This window comes from Dermacentor andersoni, chromosome 7, assembly GCF_023375885.2.
Source record: "Dermacentor andersoni chromosome 7, qqDerAnde1_hic_scaffold, whole genome shotgun sequence".
Taxonomy (NCBI): domain Eukaryota; kingdom Metazoa; phylum Arthropoda; class Arachnida; order Ixodida; family Ixodidae; genus Dermacentor; species Dermacentor andersoni.
The window spans coordinates 157445469-157461100 of NC_092820.1; the positions used below are offsets into that span (position 1 = coordinate 157445469).

General features: G+C 42.7%; 1 protein-coding gene across 3 annotated transcripts in view; it reads right to left on the reverse strand.

The window, feature by feature from the left end:
* The window catches only part of unc79 (UNC-79 domain-containing protein), a 97647-nt gene that overhangs the window by 10837 nt on the left and 71178 nt on the right, over positions 1–15632 (reverse strand). For all 3 annotated transcript variants that reach the window (XM_072289372.1, XM_050180652.3, XM_072289371.1), the window contains 10 exons: positions 13636–13680; positions 11186–11446; positions 10982–11092; positions 10741–10845; positions 10569–10652; positions 10392–10481; positions 6420–6595; positions 4679–4868; positions 3927–3977; positions 995–1135 (listed from right to left, as the gene is read on the reverse strand). In XM_072289372.1, the coding sequence (XP_072145473.1) occupies positions 995–1135; positions 3927–3977; positions 4679–4868; positions 6420–6595; positions 10392–10481; positions 10569–10652; positions 10741–10845; positions 10982–11092; positions 11186–11446; positions 13636–13680 (1254 nt within the window). The remainder of the gene's footprint in view (positions 1–994; positions 1136–3926; positions 3978–4678; positions 4869–6419; positions 6596–10391; positions 10482–10568; positions 10653–10740; positions 10846–10981; positions 11093–11185; positions 11447–13635; positions 13681–15632) is intronic.

Here is a 15632-nt window from a genome sequence, read left to right on the forward strand (position 1 = left end):
TCCAATAATGAACCAATTAAAAAAAAATCCTTTTGGTAAAATGCTTCTTAGACAGTGTTTTACAGCTTCCAGTGAGCATCCTTTAACTTAACCTGCCAAGACATAATGCACTGAATAGTTTCAATAGCAATGGCCATCACGTCAAGTTCTCTGGTGGAAAACAAGGAGTCACTGTTGGCTACAATAAAAACTGTTGTTGCATGGGAAGCACAACTAGCTTGAAATTGTGGTGATTTTTCTTAAACTATTAAAAGGAAGGTTAAGAGCATACTGGGAACCTCAATAGGACTGAAAAAGACAAGGACAGACATAGAAACGACAACACATGACGCTAACCTCAAAACTGTTTATTTTGTAAATGCACATGTCTTTTTTATGGAATTTCTGTTCAAGTTAGCACAATGTATTGTTCCTGTCTGTCCCTGTCTTTTGAGAACTTTTAGTATTTTCTAGAAAATTGCTTTTTAGCAATTTGTGCCTGTCTTCTGAAAGGTAACCAAGTAACCTCTTGAATGAGGTGGAGTCACAGTGTCTAGCTATGCGGGTGCAACAACAGTAAAATCGCCTGCACATGGAAACCCCCCAGCAACATGCGCATATTGGAACACTATGAACATGAAATTAAAGAAAGCAAAGAAATAAAAGACTGGTGGCTTTTGGCCAGAACAATGAAGATGTGACCAATAAAGGCTCCCTTGCTCTACTGCTAGGCAGTACACCTAGCAACAATATTAAATGACTCTCTACCTAAAAGCTTAGATACAATACGTGTCTTGTGGTGCTCTCTCTCTCTATGTGTTTTCCTAGCTCTGCTTTCACATCCACAGCTGTACACAACCATTATAGTGTTCTCTGCAACTATGGGGCTTGTGTTTGCTACAGGGAAGGGTTTGGAGACGAAATTCAACCTGTCTTTGGTAATGCTTCTCACAAACAATGATGGCACGTGGCAGAAATTCTAATGAAATTCACAAAGTTCAGAAAAAGCACTTGCCACTTTGGAATGGCACACGAGTTGAAGGATGCCAGGTGTGATCTTGATCCAGAAGTCCGTCAAGGTCAGTGTGTATAGTTGGCTCTGTTCACTGCCCGGAGGGTTTAGTGACACCATATGTTCACAGTACATGGTCCACAGCTGCACAGAAAGTCACCACCTGTCGGGAAAGCACTCACAAGACGCTACTAGCTAGTTGGAAAATTACTTGTAGTGAATTTCACTGGCTGATGCACAACGGAACTTTGCTTCTCCCCACATGATGACACGTGTTCTTCATGTGTTATTTCCATCTTTTCCCTTTAATGTTCTCCATGCCAATTCGTCGAAACAACGCACATATAACTGAGGGATTCAGAATGGCTAGCTGGGAATACACCAACTAAACGTGCAACCTTGCACACACACAACTGAGAAAAGGAACTGGTGCTGTACAGCAATAAAAAGCCATGGCAAGCCGACAGCCAAATTCTCCAACAGGCCTGTTTGTTATCACTCCCACATGATACGGGAGAAAGGCAATAGCCGTCACCTGTTTCACAGTACTCAGTAAACACGCTGACTGAATAATTTGCTTTTTCCGCCTTTATAGAATGGCTTCCACAAAGCTCTCTCAAACATTTTCTTCCCACTGTATTACTTCTTTTTTTCTGCACTTAACCCAACTGCCTTCAAAGTGGGTGTTGAAGGCGTACTATGCATGCTGCGTGTGGGGTAAGGGACCTAGTTAGGTGCTGTATGGTGCATTTTATTCCCACGTGTGTTCCAGGCATTTCATTCCTGGATGTAGAAAACCAACAATGATGGCAAGTAAATTTTATAAATCTATATTCAACTTTTAACAGTGCAATAAACTATGTTGTCATTTCCATTACAAAAAACTTGCAGGCACAATTTGCTTGAACTTGAACTAAACCTGACTTGATAAAGCCATGTAAATAAAGCCACTCATAATTTCTGTCGCATATTCAGGCTTAAAAATTATGTGCTTTGTATGAGTGGGCAATGCGTCTGTCTAAAAAAAAAAAAAAGATGACAAGATGACTCAGAAATCAAAAAGAAGTAAAAGGACTCTGGCTAAACTTTGACTAAGCGTTTTCTCAATAACTTACGCACTTTCTTAAACTAGTGTCCCACTGATACTGCAAGCGTATTGGTATGCAAACACATTTTCTGTATAGGACTAGAGTTCCATGCATGTTTGTTCTATGTAAACAAAAACTATCATCATCAATAGCTCATACCACTGTAAGCATCATGCTCCTGTAAGCAAGCAAAAAATGCAACAGCTCATAGCCCCACAAGCAGAGGCTACAAGCACTCGGCAAAGTGAAACGAACAGTGCTTAAATTTTTGCTAATCACGCATACAACATACAGAACAGTATGTCGAAAATTGTCATCATCAGTGGTTCATACCCCCGTGAGCAATGGCTCATATCCCGGTGAGCAATGGCTCATATCCCGGTGAGCAATGGCTCATATCCCCGTGAGCAATGGCTCATACCCCTGTGAGCAAGCAAAAAATGCAATGACTCATAGTCCCATAAGGTTCATGGCTACTCGCTTTGCGCGAATCAACTGCAATGACACTACCCCTGTTGTCATTGTCGATTTCAATGTGGATGTGTTGGTACCAAAAAGAGAGAAATTAATGTGTTCTGTGATGCAGACATATCCCTTGCGACGTCACACCGATCCGGCCCAACTGATCACCCAGCAGTGTACGTGCATCGATTTGACATTATCAAGGAATGTGATTGCAGTTGCGAGTGAAATAATGACCACCAATCAAGACAATAAATGAGTGTGTGTACATTTCATCATGATGACCACCAATCAAGACAATAAATGAGTTATGAGTTTATACTCAGTTATGAGTTTATACTTTTGTTCAAAATTATGTGTCACCTCCGTGTCGTGTGCTTAACAGCTTTTCTGGTCAACCACCTTCAGAGAGTCGAATGGCTCATGAATCTTTAGTTTACAGTGCATCTGTTAACTAAAGGGCAGCAGATGATCTTTTAGGAGCCTCACAGTATTTGTTTGGCAGAAAACAATGACCAGCTATACCGAAAAAACCACAAGCAATAGCCAATCCCTCCTGAATAGATGGTGACAACTGAACGCATCTCAAGTTAACTGCGCGGGCACCGAATCGATGAGGAAACTGGCCTTCACACCCCATGAGATGCCAATAACTACCGCCATCCAAAAGGAGTGAAAAGGGCAGCAAAATGTTGACTGCCGAAAAGTTGTCAAGTCTCAAGATTGATTTGGCGGTGCTTTAGGAATGTGTGTGAGGAGTGATGGCATGGGTGGGAAGTGGGGGGCGGGGAGGGGCTATGCCACTTAATTTGGGGAGGGGGGGCCTACGAATTTGACTGACTGATTGTCAAATCTACTTTCCCCACAAAAATGACTAGCTTCAGCCAATCAACAATGTTCCAGGGAGCTGCTTTGGGGATAAGAAGCTGATGCCTTCACCCATATCTAATATTTTGATCATTCTATAGCATACACTTAAGAGCATTTTCATATATGCTCTGCGAAAATGTCACCCCTTGTCTATTTGGAAACTGTAATCTGCAAAGATAGATAGGCTCAACATCTTTCTAGTCAAAGCTACAGAAACAAATAAGCATGACAATAACATTAGACCGTTCACTGCATCAATTTCAAGTGCATCTTTTTAGACCCCCTGAAGACAATATTCAACGCTTATGCCTGAGCATCTGAAGCATGCAATTTTAGTATGAAAGCACAAACTCAATGACAATGGAAGCGATGAATGACTGGTTGCATTGGCACTCTAGTTGGACATTGTGGTTATGTAGTGGTAAAGTGACTGTTCCCTCCTATTCACTTCTAGTGTCCCTAGTAAAGCTAAATGTATTTGGCAGACAATATGGGAAAGCTAGAACCACACTTACCTGGCAGAGGATGAATGCATGAAACAATGACGACATGTGGAGAACAGAAGCCTGAAAGAGAGACGTAAGTTGCACTTCTTCGATTTGCAAAATATCTGTAGGGTGCTATTTCTAAAGCAGGGGCTCTGCTCATAGAAAATTTTGTCACGTGATAAACTGATGTGCGACAATTCTGGCAAAATCTGTATACAAGGTACTGTAATTACACATTATTTGAACTGATATTCTCTGGTGAGCAGACTGCATGGAAACAGTGGAGCCAGTGAATGCGCACGGCTGACAGAGAATACTTACACTGGCACATCTCAAGTACACACTGGTTATGACTGGCCACACCACCATCTAAGTATGCTGCCAGTATGCTATTACTTACTTCCACAGTACTGTTAAGAGTATGTTACAAGTTGTAATATTGTTAATACATGTTGCTTTCACACTGCAAAATTTATAAAATTATATATACAGTAAAGCTCATGCTGAGAGAAAACACAACATAACTATTTGAGCCAATATGAATTACATACAAGTGGTGATCAGTTTTCCGTTTGCGTGCCATAATTCGATGTCTTATTCTTAGAGTCAAATTCCTTGCTTAGCCTCATCTTTGAATTGCGCGCCAGCAATTCAGCTTGAGTTTTTCTTACTGTCACAACTCACAAATGCCATCCTTTCATCACCCTGCATGACACAAGATCTCATTTCCTTTCAAGGCTGTCACAAAGCAATGCTGCGTGGAGTACTATGGTCCTTGCCTTGGACTGCTCAGCAAAGCCAGCGAGGATGACTTGGATGTGGTCGGCTATGTGGCCATTGGCTTCAAGTGGTATGGGCTGGCACACAAAGTTTGTAGTGCTGCCAAGCAGGGCACTGTGCATCAGTGCTCCGACCAGGAGCCATGAGAGCAGGCGGATGTGTGCTACGCAGTCGATGAACTCCTTGGGGCTGCGTGAGAAGCCTTGTCACTCACAGTGCTTGCTTGAACCGACAGCTGCCCTGAGTGGCACCAGTAATCTGCACCCTTTGTGCTTTATGCATCATCTCTTAGTGCTTCGCACACCATAACAGCTCCTGCCAAACGAAATTTTATCGAAATTTCATTATGTTTCTTTGAACAACAACATCTTGCTTAGAAGTAAATGTGGGAAACACAGAGCTAGTTCTAATTCCACAGCTTTTTATGTCAAAAAGCTTGATGTAGTAAAGAACATAATTGGAATAAAGGATGTCAAAGAAAAAAACAAAAAGAATAAACATTGGCCTTGACAGTTGTATCTCAGGCCAGTGTGGCGGCAGTGGCGGCACTTCTGTGCCAAGGAATCGTGTCCCATGAGTGGTAGTAGAAATAATGCAGAGTGGGTTTTGTCGTGACAAAAGAAGTTCACGTTCTCTCAGCCTTGTCCCTACACCAAGAATGGCCTCCTAGGAAATGACCACTGGACTGATATACAAGCTCTTCAGATAAGGTGAAAACATGCCACAATGAGTGGCTGTTTTACTCTGTAGAAATAGAATAAAATACAATAGACAGTTAAAGTTGGTTGTTCTCGCACCTCTCTGACCCCTGAATGTTGTGGCATAAATTAAGCTAGTAGTCAGTTGGGAGAACGGCTAGTAGACAGGCTGGATTTGTACACTATCTTAGAGCACTCACCTGTACTACACACCCACTCTTACAGCACAAAGAAGTGCCAAATCTAATCAAGATGGAGCCTGTAGCTAACATGGTGATAATACTTTGACTGACTAACTAGTCCACACCTATAAGGCTGCTTATGAGGCACAGTTATGAATCTGGGTGAGGAGTTTCCATCAAGTGATGTTTATTTCAACTTCTTTTTGGCTTAAGTAAGGTTTGTTGGCAAAAAGCAATTGCACTAAAGGTGCCGATGTGTAGAAAATATTTAGCTCTGTCCATACTGACTTACAAGGGTCCACAATATACTTAAGTTTACATTTCAGTGGAGTGGAGGGGCAAAGACAAAACACAACCACTTTGTTGTCCTTCCATAATCCAGTGTCTTCTGGCACCATATAGTTTTGCTCAACATTAAATCATAAGCATGTCCAAACTGTGCTTTTGCCACAGTTCCTCCTTTTCATGACATATTTTGTAAATCAGAAAGCTGCAACTAAGATGTCACATGCATGTGAATGTCACAAGCAAGAGCAACACTAGTCCCTTCAAAACATTATAATTCAGACCTTCTGAACATTTTTTCTGACTCATTAAAGCTAGTTGTAACTAAGATGAGAAATATCTCACATTTACAGTCATGTCAGTATATACAAACCCTACTTAGGGATAACGTTAATCAAACTTCATTCTCCCACCAATGGCAATAATATTGCCTGGATAGGCTACATGACACAGCAGATAACTAGGAATGATTAGAAGATAAAGAATTGCTGCATTGCAAAACCCCTAGACAGCTTTCTTTTTTTTTCATTTCCTCAACAAGGACTCCACGCAATCAGCACTTGACAGAGACATACCCTTGCTGCAGTGAAGAGGGTGGATGGTACAGCCATGGCAGGTACTTCCCAATCGCACGATTATCCCTGCCATTTCCCCGTGTGATCTCCAAGGCCAGGTATTGGGCCATGCCCGCTTTCACTTGTCCTCCCAAGGTCTCTTCGTTCAGACGACTCGCTGTGCCATGGAAGTTGCTCTGCGTCATGTTCAAAGCGAGCCACAGAAGTTCCATCATAGCCATGTCCTGGCTTTGGCTAAAAGCTACTAGACTGTTCCGAGGCTACAGCGGTCCGAGCAGTTTGGGGGACTAAAATAATCTGACACAAATTTTTTCTTCCTCTCTTCTCCTTAGTTAGATAGGTGCTGATCAGCTAATTATGGCACGATGTCACACATCTTCCCGTGCACATAAAATTTGATTGATTGATTGATTCTCAAAGTGACAGTGCAGAACCCCTTAATCCAGGCTTATCCTGTGTGGAACACACAGAAACGTAAAGAGGTGCAGTGAGAAGGACTGACTTAGTGAAACAAGGTGCTTGCTTGACGCCCATTTGAAGTCACTCTCAGTGAACCTAGCTTTTGGCAGCACACTGCAGCCTGCAACTGCTGGGCTGACTGGTGCATGCATTGGTGGTTCTGATACCACATGACAACATCCCATCTCCATGATGTCAGTTTTGTTAGAAAGCCATGCTACACTTGGCACGCTTTCTGAATTGGGTGCAGAAAAGAATGATATCATTCGTTGCTTGCTGAATAAATTGTGGCTTCACTGAGCCAACAGATGTCTAATAATAAAAAAAGAAACGCGAGAAGAAAAAAATTTGGTGTTAGTGCTCATTAATGTGAAACTTTGACCCGCCATGGTGATGTAGCGGTTTTGGCCTTGTGCTGCTAAACCCGAGGGCACAGGATGGAATCCTGACAGTGGCGGGTGCATTTCGATGGGGGCAAAATGTATAAATGCCTGTGTACCATACATTGGATGCTTGTTAAAGAACCCCAGGTGGTCAAAATTAATCCAGAATCTCCTACTATGGCATGCCCCATAATAACATTGTAGTTTTGGCACGTAAAATCCCAGAATTCAATTTTTAACGTGAAACTTTATTATGGCATCAATACCTGAGAACAACTTCTCTCTGAAAACAATGTAGCCTAGAAATTCTTAGGAGTACTTGACAACTGCTTGATGAAGTCTAAAGCAGAACTAGTGAAGATTCAGAGCAAGCGGGTTAGGCAAAAAAGGGGCCTACCTGCACAATCAGCCTGCTCTTCTAAGAAGCACTTTGACTGGGCTGACTTTTGTCTTTGTCTGTAATTTTGATCACTTAGCTTTCATCAGACTTAGCGTCAGAGGGACCCTGAAACGATTTTGACTATTTTGTACAAACATACTGAGTCGTTAGGAAAGGTCCTTCCGATCATTAAGTGACATATTCAGGCGCTCCACGTGAAGCGTGTAAATTATTATAAGGTTTTAAAAATGTGCATCACTATTGACTGCAGCGGCGCCGCTCCCGAGTTTTCAGCTGCACCTTTACAATCTACATAGTTGGGACGCGTGACGTCAGTTGGACAAGCTATCCAATTGGCTGCTCAGGTTGCATCATTGATATTTTCCCAACTTTATGGTGAACAATGTTGTTCCTAATAGTTGGAATGTTGGTTAATTTATTTCTGTAAAAGAAATGTAACAGAAAGAGAATACAAAATGACAATTTTCACTACACTCAAGCACTTCTGGCACACAGCAACTGTCTGCTTGTGTTACAATGTGCTCTGTGTTGTTGCGAGCTGCACGGTCATTGTTAGTCTCGAGTTTTATTTTCGTATGTGAGTACTATGGATCACCTTTGTTATGCTGTGGGCTGCAAATCTAGCGATAGATGACATGTTAAGCTGCGACATCGTGTCCCTCTGCAAGGCAAGAGGCGAGCGCAGTGGATGTAGTGTATTGTGCTGTCGGTACCTGATCGGTGCCAGGATCTAAGTGTTTGGGAACGTCACTTCAGGCCAGAGGATTAGTACCACAATAGAGAGTTTTAGCATGTCCGATATTCTGGTAAATGCAGATGGACTGGGCATTTTCCCAGGTGGGCAGAGGCACAAACATGAGTGTCCTGCAGGGTGCAGCCACATGGTGGCACAGAGCTCAACCAGACAAAGAGCTGACATAGCACTAACCAAGCATCTTCTATTATGGTGCAGGTGTAATATTTTTGGCAACAACATAATCATGAACATGTTGTTGGTTCATATGTTTAAGATGTTTTACACTTGGTTACAGCAATATTAGCTCTGTGTTTGGCTGGTTGAGTTCTGCGCCACCAGGTGGCTGCACCGTGCAGGACCCTCACATTTATGCTGCCATCCATCTGTTGAAACGTCCAGCTCATCTGCATTTACCGGAATACTTAACACACTTGGCACGACGACAGAACGCTCGACGCATAATGCTCGGATAGCTCTCACTGGAGATCAGTGGCCAGGGTCTAGCGGAGATTTGGAGGGCCTTCGTGCGCCTCGCCCAAAATACTGGAAGTAGATGTCACAACGTCACATCATGGCACAGAGCCAGTGAAGGCAGAGCTTAGCCACAATCACTCAGTGAACGAGTTGTGGAAAAAAAGTATGGCTAGGAAGAGAAGGGTAACTTGTGATTGTCCGTAGCTCTCTTACTATGAGACGTATGCTTCACTTAAATTGTGGTGTGAATGTTTTATTGTAGCTGTACCCTACGTGTCTACAAAATTTGTCCAAGCCATTTTGGGGGCTTCTTAACGATGGCGCTACAGTCAAATCTCGTTACTATGAACTCCACATTAACGGATTTCTCAAATTTACGAATATTTTAAGAAATCCTCACCAGAATGCCTATATTTTCAATGTAAAAATATTTCAGAACTATGAATTTCAATACAGTGCATATTTCAGAATAACGCAAGTAATTTATTTTCCCTTCTATAACTGAGGAACATCAGTATTACGAATTCAGGTAAAAGTAGCAGCACCGCAACTCGCGCGTGATACAGAAAACGCGAGCGCAGTAGCTATTATCATCACCATGTCGAGTGCCAACTGCTTCACCACCAACTTCACCACAAAGCTCTGGCAAAGTTCGCGCGAGATACAATGATGAATGCAGCTAGCGACGGCACCAAGAAGAAGCGAAAGCAGTTTTCGCTGCAGGACAAAGTGGACGTATTGCAGGAAACTGACGCAGGGAAAAAGCAAATCGACGTGTGCAGACAGTGTGGCACTGCCCCATCAACCATTGCGACCATTTTAAAAGAGCGAGACAAGATTGTCAAGCTTCACAGGGAGTCGCAACTCACTTCTGTGTGCTCCAACATTAGTGCTGCACAATCGCTCTCCACGTGAAGAGTGAGAGCGCAGCACTGACGGCAGCGGACCTAACAATGGAGGAGATTGTTGACTGCATTCACAATGTCTCCATTAACGATGACGAACCGAAGGAAGACGACTGTGGGTCACCGAAAACAGAACATGAGATCGTGTCGAACATTCATGTTTTAGTGCACATTAACAAGAACATCGCTCGGTGCAATGACGTACCCGATGAGGTATTGTGCAAAGTGGAAGATGTAAGCACATTCCTAATTGGTCATGCTTGCTCACGCGCCAGAAGAAAATCACTGATTTCATCAAATAAAGCAGCTTTGAAGTGAGGGAAAATTTTTATCTGAGAGCATGCTTGTCTGCATACGCACATACTGCCAAAGTTTTCATCTTAGGTTTGACCACTGGCTTATAACCACAAGTTTTTCATTACAACGATATTTCAAAATAATGGACGATTTTCGGCAGTCCCGTGTGATTTGTTATATCGAGATTTGAGTGTACAACAAATCTCCAGTTAGAGTTTCTTTACTTGTATGGCACACGTGTGCAAATGTGTGCTAAGATTAAGAAAGAGGTAAGAACAAAGCTCAGAACTAAACCATATTTTCACAGCAATTCCTTACCTTGATACGTATAAGAGCATGGACATCGGCCACAAATTCCAGCACCTCATTGAGATTTTGGCGCATGCACTCACTCGCTCCTGTGTTGTACTGCAAAAGCAATGTTAAAAAAAAAAAAAAGAATACAAGGCTTCTGTAAATCGTTTGCCACCAAAAGGCTTTTAAATCGGTACTCACAGTGTTCTGGAGGTCTTGGGGAAGTAAAAGGTCTTCAACAATCACATTTGGACTTAGGACGCCACCAGTATCCTGAAGCACAAACTGTGAACGAAAATGTATGCCCGTGCATATTACCAAAGGGATATTAAACTGAAGAAGGGTTGAAATGCAAAGATTGGAAATGACTTACCTGTACAAGAACAAGCAAGTTTTCATCAGGAATGGCAGACTTGAATTTGAGTGCCTGTACAAGCTCGAAAACTACTGTTCGGGTGAAGACTAGCTTATCTCTCTCCTGGAGATGAAAAATAGGAAGAAGGTAAGACATCACTTCATCAGCAGTCAGTCAATAAAAAATTAATATGCTTTTTTTTTATCAGTTTTTAAATTTGCTGAGCAGCTGTAAAAGTGCCTATACAAATCAAGCTCACCCTCGACATGTTGCGGTTACATAAGTGGCACAGTTCCAAGAGTTGCTGGTATTGGATGAGAGAGTGTTGGATGGCGTAGCTAAGTATCTTTGAGAATGGGTCCAGGATAGACTGGAACAGAGAACAGACAGACCGTGTTGCAGCAATCCCCGATGCACTACAGCAAAACGTCGGAAACACACGCACACACGCACACACACAAACCTTGCAGGTGTTGACAGTGGGAACGCGCATGACGCAGAGAAGCAGCCTGAGCAGGGGCTCCAGCGGGGTGCCTAGGGGAGCCGCGCCGGAGGGAGCACTGCCACCCCCACTGCCCCCAGAGGAAGAGGGGGGTGCAGCAGGTGGCAGGGACAGCAGCAGCTTTCTAAGCAGAGCGTCCAGCTGTGGCAAGAAAGCGGTCCACAGGAGCGCATTCCCCTCGGGAGCCAGGCACTCCAGGTAGGTGGCCACATTGCCCAGCACCTGCGCGGTCGTGGGCAGCTTCATGTTGCACCCTCTTGGTCATGGTGACGACATTGGAACAGGCAGTTTTAGCCTGACAGTCTAGGCAGGCAATTGCTCCACCTGTTGCACCTCTTTCAGGGTACACTGTAGCTGATTGCCACACCCTCACGAAGAAACCCAAGCAGAAAGCACAATTTTTCTCTTAGTACAATCTGGTGGCCTTCTGGAAGCACTAAATGTTGCACACAAATGAGTGGAAATCCTCTTCTCTGCAGGGCATCAAGCAATACTTTTCACTCTGCTGTAGTATAGTGCTGGTAGTTCCTGTTGGAAAACAGTAGGTTCATGCTGCTCAACATAAAATATATAAATTACAGGGTTTTACGTGACAAAACCATGATCTGATTATGAGGCACACCCTAGTGGGAGATTCCGGAATTATTTGAACCATCTGGGATTCTTCAACGTGCACCTAAATCTAAGCACACAGGTGTTTTCACATTTCGCCAATATCAAAATGCCGCCACCGTGGTCTGGATTAGATCCCACAAACTCTTGCTTAGCAGCCCAACACCATAGCTACTAAGCAACCACGGCGAGTCTGCTCAGCATAATAGGCACCACGCGCCACATGCAGAGGAGAATAAGATGGTGCGACATTCAGTGCTGAGCTGAAGATACAACCACTTGTGTTTAGACCAAGTACCAAAACGCACAAAATTCTATGAAACAACACGTATTTTCTCCCATAGCTTTCCTCCTTACCTGCTCATGAGAGTGGCTCATTGGGCTAGTTGGTACCTTACCTGTACTTACTTACCTGTAGTACCTTACCTGTACTTTCTTCTATACAAATATAGCAAATATAAGTGGAGTTATTTGTGCCTCCAGCCTGCCTACCTTATCTTAAGTGTTAGTTGAACTTATCAAGTAGATGACAGCTGCAGGCAATGTTTTAACATACTTGTTCCTGTGTTTGATATATTTTAGCTTGTGTTTAAGATTCCCCATACAACAGTCAACTTGTCAGAACATAATCACTAGACACAATATTTAAAGAAAATTTTAAACATTTAAAACAATATAATCGCCTGCACTACCATATAAAAAACACAGTCACAGTTTACCTATCACTTAAGCTCACAGATAAATCTCAAAACTGATTCGCATGTCATGAACTCCTTCTTTAGTTTAGAGATATCCAGCTTACCTAAAGGTTGCTCTATGATAGTGACATATAGTATTGCATATAATTGCCTGTATGTGAAACTGTGGTACTGCAGCTTAAACACGAGCTTCGCAAACTCCACAAGCATCTATTGCAAGGCATCACACTGGCTAGGGTATTGGCACAGTTTGAATGAGCAAAGAGGAACTGTAGACCTCTCTCTGTTTTTCTTTTTACGTTAAATGATGCTTCAGAAACCCTGCTAGTGGACACGCACACCACATGAATATGACACCAAAGAGGCTCAAAGTGAAGATTGGTGAAATACATTCCACGGGCACACGGGCACAGATGACAATCTGAATTGCATCCAAATAATTTGGCCTTAAGCTGATATAGCACATTCATTGCGTTGTGGGTCACCAGCCTCGCCAGTCGATTATGTAGAGTATTGCCACTATGTGTCAGCTAATATGCAGGCCTCTTCTACAGCACAGAAGTGATATCATTCGAGAAAGCTTTGTCGCACCCATGTGCAGTTAACATGAATAAGTTCTAAATGAACAGAAACGTAGTGGCTATAGGCTCACACACAATGCAACATGAGAAAACATGACACATTCAGTCACTGCTAGCCAAATCTTACCGACCCATAAGACAATTTACATAGTGAAATCCTGCTGTTTGGAAACCACAACTATCATATCCTTACATAAGAAGTGAAAGCTGGGCTAGCTGGTGTTGATCTCTTATTTTGTCCTTTGTCTTACTGTTGCACTGCAGCTAATAATTTATTTATTTATTTATTTACAAATACTGCAGGCCCTATTCGGGCCCAAGCAGGAGTGGGTACATACAGCAACGTATCAACGTAGCAATGTATCATATCCCTGCTTATGTGAGTGAAATAAGTGCTTAGGACATTCAAGGAAAGTGGTGATTAAACACCTTGGCTATAAGTGTCAAAGACAATTAAGAATAGTGGCAACATCTCTTGGGACCAAAGAACAGAAAAAGTGGGTGGGACTCGCTCACATACCTGCAGCAACTGCTCTCCAGCCACATGCTTGCGTTCAGTGAGCTCCTAAACCAGAAAAAAAAAAGGAAAGAACTGTCTGTTATAGTACTGCACATTTTCTATCCACGATTACGTACTATCTGGGAACAATATCTAATTTGGGTAATTAAAGGGGCCCCGAACAACGTTTTATCGAAGTCGAGAAAGGTATTTAAAATTAAATGAGACTATTTCAGGGATACCTTGCTGCAAAAAAGTTCTTCAATGCATTCAACAGAAGCAGAGTTATTGGTGATCAAACATACTGTTCACGGCACTTCCCCTCCTTCTTCAATGATTTGCACTGCGAAGGCTACGGCAGAGCAGGGTGTGCTCACAACGCTCCACCTACTGAACATCACCATGGTGCACATTCCAAATTTGATTTTGGATGTTCATGTAGATGCCACTTTTTCTGATTTTGGCACCCACGACGCGTCAAACGCGGTTGTCCTCAGTGAGCCACAATGTGCTCAGCCAGTGGACTTGTCGCACCACCCTGCGGCAGCCGCAGTATTTATGCTACATAGAAGACCGTAGCTACGTGAAACTGTAGTGTTTGCTTTGTGTGCGACAAGGCTAGAGTGCATGCTTGGACTCATATGCTCCTGTCTGGCTGTGCTATGAGGTGTGGATTGGCTTTGTCCTGAACATGCTTGGCCGACGGATAGTAACCACGCACAACTTTTGCACTTTGAAGCGCTGTCAGTAGCTCAATACAAAGCAAAGTGTGCCAAGGCATCTAGCCAGAAGTGCCCAGGAGTGAGTGCGCGCAGTCAAGCATGCGTGTGGTCTGACCTTAACTTTTGCATGGTTCGAGCATAGTCGAGGGTTCAAAACTGGTTGAAATTAGTGAAAGCCGATGGCTATGACACCTATAAGTACGGTGGTCAAAGTTTAATTCCTACATGGGCTACTGCGGCCAAGCATGAGCAGATGATAGTCGACTTCTTCTGGAAGTATGTAATTATTAGCGAAATTCAAAATAATATTTTCGCTTACTTCAGCGTATTTATTAAACTGCATCAATAAATACACACAGCCACAGTAGGAAGAACCGCGCTGATCCAAACACCCTTCTTAATTGATTTCAGCTATTGGCCAATGGCAGCCACGTATGGAAATATGCTATATTATGAAATAAAACATCCAGAAAAAGAGTGAGGAGCAAGCTTCTGTTGCAATGAGAGCGTTTTAGAGAAAAGTGACTTCGCGCTCCGCTTGCGAGATCCACGCACCGCATATGACTGCAAAATTCAGACGAGATTTTCACAGCACCATCCGCAGACTGCGTTTTTTCACTAAGCCTGAGGGGTGGTTCAGGGCCCCTTTAAAGCATCAAAATATCTCCATAACTGGGCACAAATCTTGCCCATACCATTTTGCTTTAGGATTACTGGCGAGTTCATCATTCTCAATGTCACAGTGAATTCCTTGGTTTATTGCCTATACAAGGGACAAGAATATTGAGGAACCTATAAACACTGAGCTAGTTACAAGGTGTCACTTACTGAAGGGGCAAAGTGGAGCAAACACATAAAAAAACGTTGACCTTGTAGAGAAGCGAGGCACAGCTAAATGTAGAGAATGCAGCGGGGAAGACAGTTGGGCACTGTGCAATTACTGTGTAGGTTATGGATTACCAGAAGAATGTTTTGTGGGTTACGTCATTCACCTGAATTCTGTTCATCTAAACTTCCTATCAGCTATGAGATCTTTAACACTTGAGATTACAGATAAAAATCGAATAGTTTTATTGCTATTTCATTCACATTCTATTAAATAATTTGATGTTATACATTTCTCAGTATACTTTTTGGATTGGCTATTAGAGTCAAACATAGAGAAAAATTATAGCTGCATGGCATGTTGAACTGTCCAATGTTGACTTTTACTCAGCGAACTTAAATATTAAAACACCCCTAGTTAAATAGAAATTTGAACTACAGTTCAAAAAAATTGACACACACATAAAAATA